The sequence below is a fragment of the Neodothiora populina genome (genome assembly GCF_041146345.1).
Source record: "Neodothiora populina strain CPC 39397 chromosome Unknown canker_contig_9, whole genome shotgun sequence".
Classification (NCBI taxonomy): Eukaryota; Fungi; Ascomycota; class Dothideomycetes; order Dothideales; family Dothioraceae; genus Neodothiora; species Neodothiora populina.
Genome location: NW_027191407.1, coordinates 429,006 through 438,311, shown reverse-complemented (window position 1 = coordinate 438,311; position 9,306 = coordinate 429,006). Strand labels below are relative to the sequence as shown.

Sequence of the window (9,306 nt, the reverse complement as noted above, 5' to 3'; positions counted from 1 at the left end):
TGTCCCGGGAATTAACTATGTGGTATGTCGGAAAGCTTTGAAGTCATGAAAAGTCATCCCATATTCGTAACCGTTGATACGCCAGTCTTGGCTGATTAAAAACGACATTGCAGAGAAAATAAAAGGAAATGGGAGCCTCTACTCAGCCTGGACGGCGAGGAGTCTCTTATGTGGTCATGCCACGATGCGCGGCCGAGATGTGAGCCTGGCAGAAGTGTTGGTCCTCAACCCTTAGTTGATCTCAGGGAAAAACTTTCTGAAGGGGTTTGAGTCGATAGAGCTGTTCACGTCGAACTGGCTGCCTGCCTCACCAAAGCCGGTAGCGTCAGTGAACAGGGGCTCGTTTACACCAGTGTTAGAGATGTAGTCGTCCAGCTGAAAATCTTGACCCTCGAAGGCAGTGTTGTTGGTTCCACCAGTTGCTTGCAGATTGTAGTTCTGCATGCTAGTGAACATAGGGTCATCTCGAACCGCGGGGTGGAGTTGCTCCTGGAAGCTTTGACCGAAATTGCTGTTGTTGAGATAGCCCGAGTCGCGGCCGTTGTGCAGGTCGACATCGCCGGGCGCGATCGCGGGGCTCTGCTGAAGACCCCATTTGTTCAGGTCGACCTCGCCAGGCACAACGGCCGGGCTCTGCTGGAAGTTCCACTTGTTGAACACACTGTGGCTGAACTCCAAATCTTCAGGAGTTGGAGGAATAGCGACATCTCCACGAGACATGACGCCGTTGGCATCAGGCATGCCAAAAGCCATGTCATCTGGGGTAGGTGGATTCATCTGATAATTTCCCATACCAGTCATGTCATGCATCATGGTCATGTCGCCACCCATGTTCGAGGACATTGGCATCGTTGGGGTGCTGTACGACGATGTCACATGCGATGCGCGACGACCATCACTAAGTGAAGGTGTGTAAGGGAATACTTGGGGCACCATGAGTGAGTTGTCACTGAAGATGTCTGTGTTGAAGTGGCCCGCGAAGTCCGGATTGAAGTCGAACTCAAAGTCTTGCAGGCTCTGGACAGGACTGGGGTCTACAGTACCAGGGGATGTAAGGGAGTCGGTATTCGCATTCAGACTGGGTGAGGTTTCGTTGTAGGTGAATGGAGTCGACGACGACGAGTTGGTCGATGTCGACTGGCGAGGTTTTGCCTTCGCCTTGGTCTTGGGTGCGGGTGCCGACGACTTTGTCTTGACACCCTTGGAGCGAACATAAGTCCAGCCATGGGCTTTTTCCATGTGAGACTTCAAGTTGTGCTCACGCTTGGAGGAGTAAGGGCAGTTTTCTGAGTCCTTGAACTGACAGTCCCAAGTCCTTGCGTCGGGATCATGTCTGTCGGACCAGTGGCGGTCACGTTCCTTCTCGGTTGGGAATCCTCTGGTCTTGAAGTCACATCCAGCTTCGGGACATTTGTGGGGTCTCTCGTGAGTTTTCAGGTGCTTGGTTCTGTCGCAGGGACGATTGAACTCCTTGTCACAGCCACCGACGGGACAAGTGTAAGTCTTAGGCAACTCGCCCTTCTTGCGGCGGGCCATGGAGCGTGGGACGCCATCGTCGTCAATGTCTTCAGACATGCGACGTTTGATGGGAGCGACGGCATCCTCTTGAAGAGGTTGGTCATCAGCCAAAGATATAAGTTGATCCTCGGTGCGGTATCCCAATTGGGCAGGGCGGCCTGTTTGAGTCATCCCGCCACGGATTTCGAGGGGAGTTCTAGCCGAGTCGTTAGCGTCTGGGCTTTCGTTCCTTCCAATACAAGGCTACACAGCCACAATGGATTAAGTGAGATTGACTCGAACCACTCAATGAAACAAAATGACCTCGGACATTAAACAGGAGAGAGTTGACGGAAAAGACTTACGGTGTGACGTCCATATCGTCGACTTGTTCGCCTTTGGCCTGGCGAGCCCTGTTAGCTGCAAGGATTTGAGCGTATCTTCGGATCTGTTGGACGAGGTCGAGAAAATAGTGGTTAGTGTATGGACGATCGGTCGGTAGTCGCTGGTCAGACTCGTGTACGCCGTTGACAGTTGCGTGGAGACAATGGATCGAAGTCTCGCAAAATTGAAGGTAGGCAGCCGGCGAACGCGAATAGTCCTGAACAATAGCAAATGGAATAAGCAACGGGCGCAAAGTAATAGCCCTGTGCAATTGCTTTACTTACTGGCGCAAGGAAGATGAGTGTTTTCTCAAGATCTCTGAGATTGTTGATCTGTCGATCACCAATTCGACGTGGAACTTGAGCAATGAGAAGATGAAAATCCTTCAGAGCTGGCTCGGTCAGGATTGGTCGGACGATGAAGCGGTGGATCTGCTGGATGGCAAAGTGACTGAGAGTGTCTTTCGGAGGACTGTCCGAAGCTCCAGAGATGGATCTGGTAATGGCTGAGCCAGAGCAGGACAGTTTCCGGCTCTTCTTATTCGCCTCTATACCACAATAGTTAGCTCGGATTCTATTGACAAGATGAGGAAGGAGCCTGCCCCTCCCTGATCACGTAGTACGCAAATTACATGGTCACGGGGGGGGTAAATGGAGCCAGCGAAGCAGGTGATGCCTCCAGGGTACGGAAGTACCTCCACAATCACTTGGTTCACCTCTAAGAATAATGAAAAGGGGAGTCGCAGAAAACGCAAACGGGCACACGTACTATTGTTGTCTTCGTCTTCGATTTTAATTGTCCCTTCGGAACTGATACTCGAGCCTAGGCCGCTATCATAGGCTTGATCTTCCGTATGGTCAGGATGAGAGTTGACAGACGCCCCCTCCACAAGAAAGTCGGGCACGGGAAGGACGTCGGGCTCACTCAAGACGCTTCCGAGTTGCTCCACCGATTTGTTATTGACAGCCTCGTCGACTTTTGCAAGGAATTCCACCACTCTTCTTTCTCCAGCACCGACAAGGAGATCTTCAAGTTCTTTGGGGCAGGTTGTGGAACGAGCAGTCATGGAACGGAGAACTGCTGGGGCAATCGGGGCTGAAGTCGTGGTTTTGGATTCAAAGGGGTCCAACAGATCGGAATCGTTGATGGTCGGAGTATGGAAGGTAGCCCCTTTGCGGATCGACATATTGACGAGTGAGTCAATCAAAGAGTCCGGATTCAGACTCGGACTTGCAGCGCGACGGCGCGGGTGCGAGAAGGAAGGAGGGGCTGCGGCGGAAGTCATGTTCGATGATGGCAAGAACGTTGTTCGGTTAAAACAAGACCAGGGTCAGATCTGGCAGTGGACAGCGAGGGCTCTGTCCGTCCAGATACAGACTGCTAGCACCAGGGAAATGCTGGCCAACTGCTGGACTATCGCCGTACACAACACCCCAATGCTGGTCGAGGAGTGGGGTCGGGGTTGCGTGGATTGCAGCAGCAAGAGAGGGAAAGCGCTGCAGTGACTCGCTGTGAGTCACACAGTGCAGCGAGCTCTGAGTGGTCGCAGAGTGAGCGAGCTGCGCTGAGTATGACTGTCCAAAACCTGACCGGTTTCGAGTACGAGAATGTACAGTGAAGTGGTTGTTTCGATGCTCGAGGCTAGTGGCGTGTGGCTGTGCAGGCGTGTCGGAGTATGATAGTATAAAACCCGATCGATCAGCTCGGGGAGTTGGGATTGGAAGTGAATGAGCAGCGAAGACGAGGCACTTCTGCTGGACACATGAAATACAGTATTTGAGAACGAGGACAATTGTGAAAACTGAAGAGAAGAGGCCAGTGCCTGGGAGGATTGTAAGATATTGTTTCGTCTCTTGCTGCTAACCCCAAAAACCCCATGGACCGGTCTGTCGGCCCATGCTTGCGCCTTATCGCTCCTTCCCTCTAGGCAGCAGTCAAACTACGCACTCGGCGTCGCCCCCTGCTTGTTATGGTAAAGGTGCTTTGTTTCCCACGCGGCCTCACGTGCCGTGCTCGACAGCTGCACTATTGTTTTTGGCTGCGTTTACGCTGCATCTAGATTGACTTACGATATTTTGCTCCCTCAATCCTTTCTTCGCACGCTCGTGATATTACCCATGCATGTTGCACATGGCCCTAATTCTCCATAGATTCTTCTGATCTTGTACCTCTCCAAAATGGCGCCCGGAACACTCGCCACATCTTCTCCGCGTGATGCGCTTCCTCGCGGGATCGGTGCTCATATCTCTCCGTGTCCGTGTCCGAATCCGAATCCGAATGCGAGTCAGAGCCTAAGGCCGCCAAGAATAGCTTCGTCAACAAGAGTACGAGGCAATGAATCCTTTTGGCCACGAGTCGCTTTGCTTTGTACATTTACACTTTTGTATACCTTATCTACAGACAGGTAGCAGCTATGCAGCTGTTCTTTTTGCATGCTGCAAGGTAGATCGCATTGACCGGTTTGTTCTTATGACGACGGTTGTTTATTCTAGAAAGTGTGGTGACACAAGACAAACAGACAGGGTATAAAGGGGTCGGAGTCAGGGTCTCACTGCCCGTCTACTATTCACTCCACATTCACTTTTATGTTTGACTAGTACCTTGTTGCTGCCGAGGCTTGTGTTCGTGTAGAAAGTAAGGTGTGCTGGGAGAGATACAGTACCCTCCCACAGTCATGATTATCTGCGACCCTTCGCTTGTACGATCAGCGAGTATAGTGAAGTCCACTGGATCTAGACATCAATCCTTCCGCGTAGTAGTATCAGTACACGATTCAAAAGGGTCCGTAGGCATCGTCGACTCGATGCCAATCTATGTATGAAATTGATGAGAAACGATTCACTGAACTTCTAATTCAATATCAATGTATAATACAACTCGGATATCTGGACATTCGACTGGAAAATACCGTTATCGTTTCTCTCGAGTTTGCACTTCATTACACTGCATACGCCGTAGAGGCACCCTGTCCAGCACAGTATAGTCGCTTGATCTGATCAAAGGAGATGGTGGATGCGGGATGTATCTACTATCTCATGATATGCATTTGGGTTTTGAAAGTTGCCCCTGACATCTTCTTTATGTATAGGCACATTATAGGTTTGAAATGGAAAGATTGGTTTTACTTTCATTGCTGATGTCTCTTAGCTGACGTGGCCCAGCCTCGTAGCAACGTGTATCGAGTCATCAACAATCCCTAGATGGACCACCCAGTGATAAAAGTCGTTGCTTTAGAACCACCTCTCAAGCCATTCAGAGTATCATAGTCAGAAGAAAAAGAATCAGAAGAAAAATAAAGGAAACATTCCAGGTCAAGTTTCGGCCATCTGCCTGGCTTTTGGTCCACTCTACCAGTGACCCAGAGCAATAGCCTTGGTCCAGATCGCAGTCCTGTCATCAGTAGCAGTAGTGCCCACGCAATCAGTCAAATAACTCTCCCAGCCCTCCTTCGTCTCCTTGGCCAATCCATCCTCAATGCTCGGATCACACTGGGTAGTCAAAAACCAAGCCGCAGATCCAAAACTGGGCACATCGTCGAGCAAAAGATCTAAAACAGCCACAGGGCCAGTGGCGTTCGCTTTCATCACCGCAGCCTGGTTGATGTTTTCGCAGGGCGCGTTGGTCGCGAGCCACTCTGCGTATTTGAGATTGAAAGCCGGAGACTGCATGTTGCGGGTTCCTTGTCCGGGGACACCAGGCCAGTGGTTCTTGTCGTACTTGAAGGAGCCGGTTTCGTAAAGCATGAGGGACAACAGAGCGGCCTGCGCTCCGAACGAGGAAATGTCGTAGTGCGCGTAAGACAGCGCGACAAAGGGAGCTGCGTGCGCGGCCGGACTGCATTCGGAGGCGTATTGCGCGGTGGTGTTGCAGATGCTGGTGTCTGGCGCGATGGTTTGGATGTCTTTTGCGCTGATGACGCATGGAGCTCGACCTTCGTGGATGATTGGGGAGGTGTTCGCGACCAGAAAGAAGGGGATGATGGAGAGGACTGCGAAGAGCAACATGACGGTTGTTGGATTTGTTGGATGAATAGTCAAGTAATGATGTTTTCTTCTTGGATCCTCTTGATGCAAGCTCAGCTTGTAAAGTGTGTCTTGATCAGAGTTGGAGTATTGGAGTAGTGATGTCTCTGTAGAAGAGCAAAAGGAAGGAAGATCACAACGGTAAGTTAGGTAAGTATATGTAGTACCCAAATGCCAACACAGTAGTACCACAAGGTCGGTCACCCTTCTACGAGGCAAAAAAAAGAAAAGGCTCGTGTATGTGGGACAAACAATCCAAGAAGAATGTGAAAGTGAAAACCAAATGCTCATGAAGAGAAATCAAGAGGGGAAAAAAGACACTATGTTACACATATACATACATTAACAGAATAGTCAAAAACACACTCACTCACACCCTTGCATGCAATCAAGTCGACTAAGACCTGTTACTAACAAGGTACAAGTAACAGTATCAGTATCAAACGCCCTCTGTTTTATTCTCCCCCTGCAGGGCGCAGATATTTAGAAACAAAAAGACCCCGCCAGGATTCAGTCATTGACCCCGTTTGCATGCATGGTTCGCTTTCCAATACGCCAGCCAGTCACGAAGAGGACTTGCAAGTAAAAAGAGAATCAGGCGTCCCACTTCAGATCCATCCGAATGAGACTAACAAAACACACCAGCTCCTATCAGCAGCCTACTCCGCTGTAACATCGCAAGGGGCTCTTCTGCCATGCCGTGGTTGCATCTTCTAGATTCTCGCGTTCTGCTGCGAGCACGCAGGGCGCGAGGAATAGGGGGGCAATAGGTGGTTCTGTTATCGACATGGGCGGCACGAGGTGAAGTCCGGACCTACCAATGGAGAGTCGGCGTCGTGGTTTTGTGACGAGAGCCCCCGCCTCTTCTTCACTGGGGGTGCACAGGGCGTTGCGCTGGGAGATATTGTTACAGTTCGCCCGGTCCGCCCCCTTAGAGATTAATGGTAAAATGCGGGACGTGATAAAGGCTCGAAGGATACGAGATGGTGTATTTGTAGTTCGCGCTTTGACGCGTGATGCATTTGTGTTCCTTCTAGAAAGTATGACTTTTTATATCGTACAGTACATATAAGCGCTACGGAAGTAGATCGAGCCGGCGGACGGAGGCAATATCTAACTATTGCTCACTTTTGCCTGGTACATATGCGCTTTCGCTTAGTCTATAGCAAAGGTATACAAAAGCTATCAAGCCTCTGCTTCTACCGCATCGTCCTCGCCATCATGCTCGTCGTCTTCGTCATCATCATCATCATCATCGTCGGGTTCAACTTCGACGTTACCGACAAAGTCCCAGCGGTCACCCTGTGCGGCTTGACTGACAAACTTGACAAACTTCAAAACGCCGCGGTCTCTGAGCACGATGCTCAATGTATTCCACGCAGCTGGGTTTGAAAAGAGAATACCGTCATCCTCATCGTCGCCGCTGGCTTGATAGATGGCAGGGTCTGCCTTTTTCTTCTGCTTGACTTGTCGCCTGTTGCCACCACCAGTGGTCGAAGCAGCACCCGCAGGTATCTCAACGCCGTGGTCACTGCCAGCGTCTGAAGCTGCATCATCGTCATCGTCATCGTCATCATCGCCAGCCATGTAGATCTCGTAGCCACCGACGTTGTCCTCTTCTTCGGTTTCTGTCTTTGCTTCTTCCTTGGCTTTGCCCTTGGACTTGACCTTGTCTTTTGTGCCATTCGTTGCGCCTTCGGACTGTTGCTCCTCCTCTTCCTCTTCTTCCTCGTCGGGACTCCACCCTTTTGTCGGGGTGACATTGAGGCAGTACTCGATCTGCACGTCCTCCTTTTCGTAGCCCATGGCGAGTGTGTAATCGAGACCTCGTCGGAACCTGCGAGCGAGCACGTCGCTTCTCTTCAACGTGAGACCGGTGGCGAGTGCTAGCCATTTCTTGAAAGCCAATGAGGGCAGTAGCTCGTTGAGCAAAGCATCGTAGGCGGATGACTCTTCTGCCTTGGCTTCACTGTAGCTTCCAGCTTTGGTAGCTGGCTGGCGGAACAGGTAACGTTGCTTGTGTGGAGGTGCGGCAATCTGCCATTCTTCGCGACTGGCGGTTTCCCTGTCCTTGGCAGAGATCTCTCCCTTCAGTCTCGCGGAAAACTTCTTGGAGAGGAAATTCGCGAGCTGAAGACTTGACTCATCTGCAAACAGCCCTGATAACTCTTCGACTGTGTCAGGTGTGAGATAATGGGGAGTCATGAACTTCAGCAGAAACTCGAGGTCTTGTTCCGTCAGCTCAACATCCTCTTCCTCCCCTTGTCCCTGTGTCGCTTTCGTCTCTGCTTCTTCGTAGTCGATCCATTGCTCCTGAGGCAGATCAAACTCGTCGTTCTTGCCCTGCAATTGTTGCAGACTGCTCTGCTCGGCAAGCCTCTCTTCCATTCCTTCTTCATAGCCCTCCTCGCCCTCCTGCGGGATATGGAACCATCCACTAATGGCCATTCTGATGCGGCCTCCATCAACGTCTTCTCCCGGCGCTCCCTCTTTCCTCTTGTAGACCTCCTCGACATCGTGGAAGCTCTCTCCCGGCTGCACAGTGAAGAAACTCATCTGATTCCAGGCTGGCGGAATGACTTTACTGAAGTCTGGCCTCGGCACCTTGAACTCCCTTCCTTGCGAATCTGTCCTTGGATCCGTAGGATGAAGCCTCAATGCTCCACCCCAGCTCGGCTGCCATGGCTTGTCGGGGTTCGTGAGGTAGAGAATATAACTGACTCTCCTGCTTCCAATGACATCATCGTGGCATAGCAAGTGACAGCCCGGCACATAGACATTGACCGCCATATCTGTCTTCTTGCCGCTCAGCGGACCTGCGCCAGCGACTCCTGAGATCCATGCTCTGAATTCTGCTGAGTAAAGCGAATCGCGCAGTGTCAAAAGCGACGGGAAGAGCTTGAGCGCCGACTCTGGAAGACCCGAGAGGTTCGCAAGATCGCCAGATTGATGGATCTTGTAGATGTCTGTCTCCTTGGGCGTGAAGTGTACATTCTCAATGATTTCATTGCGGACGTTGCGCAGCAGAGAATCATTGATCAGCTCGGAGATGACAGCATGCTTATATCTGTGAGGGATCTGAGCTTCTCTCTCTTCGAGTATCTGACCATATGCTCTCTTACGGTGAACTTTCAGCATATGAGTTGCGGTATCCTTTCAGCACGGCTTTGTCAAAAAGATTGGTGCGAAAGTTGTCGTGAACATTGTCCGACTTGTCAAATGCCGCCTTCTTGACACTGCCGTTGGTTTCGGAGCCGTTGGCTTCGTGCTTTCGTTTGGCCATGGCGACAAATCTGATAACGAGGATTGATGTGCAGCGAGCAAGATTGCGTTGATCTATAGAACAGAAAAATAAAATAATAAAAACTCTCTCCAATGCTCGAAATACGCACATGTGATCGTC

The 9,306-nt window shown here is 50.9% G+C and overlaps 3 protein-coding genes across 3 annotated transcripts; all 3 read right to left on the bottom strand.

Moving 5' to 3' along the window:
* Positions 1 to 231: 231 nt before the first annotated feature.
* AAFC00_007299 (uncharacterized protein) lies at positions 232 to 3,166 on the bottom strand (the record flags this gene model as incomplete). The annotated part of the gene is made up of 4 exons (XM_069347378.1): positions 232 to 1,714; positions 1,863 to 2,098; positions 2,166 to 2,428; positions 2,650 to 3,166. 4 exons carry the CDS (start codon positions 3,164 to 3,166, stop codon positions 232 to 234), a joined length of 2,499 nt encoding a protein of 832 aa, XP_069201985.1.
* A 2,062-nt stretch (positions 3,167 to 5,228) lies between these two features.
* AAFC00_007298 (uncharacterized protein) lies at positions 5,229 to 5,885 on the bottom strand (the record flags this gene model as incomplete). Its single annotated transcript, XM_069347377.1, has 1 exon — positions 5,229 to 5,885. The coding sequence occupies one exon, from the start codon at positions 5,883 to 5,885 to the stop codon at positions 5,229 to 5,231; it is 657 nt and encodes a 218-aa protein (XP_069201984.1).
* Positions 5,886 to 7,088: 1,203 nt separating this feature from the next.
* On the bottom strand, positions 7,089 to 9,186 carry AAFC00_007297 (uncharacterized protein; the record flags this gene model as incomplete). The annotated part of the gene is made up of 2 exons (XM_069347376.1): positions 7,089 to 8,970; positions 9,026 to 9,186. 2 exons carry the CDS (start codon positions 9,184 to 9,186, stop codon positions 7,089 to 7,091), a joined length of 2,043 nt encoding a protein of 680 aa, XP_069201983.1.
* Positions 9,187 to 9,306: the final 120 nt, after the last annotated feature.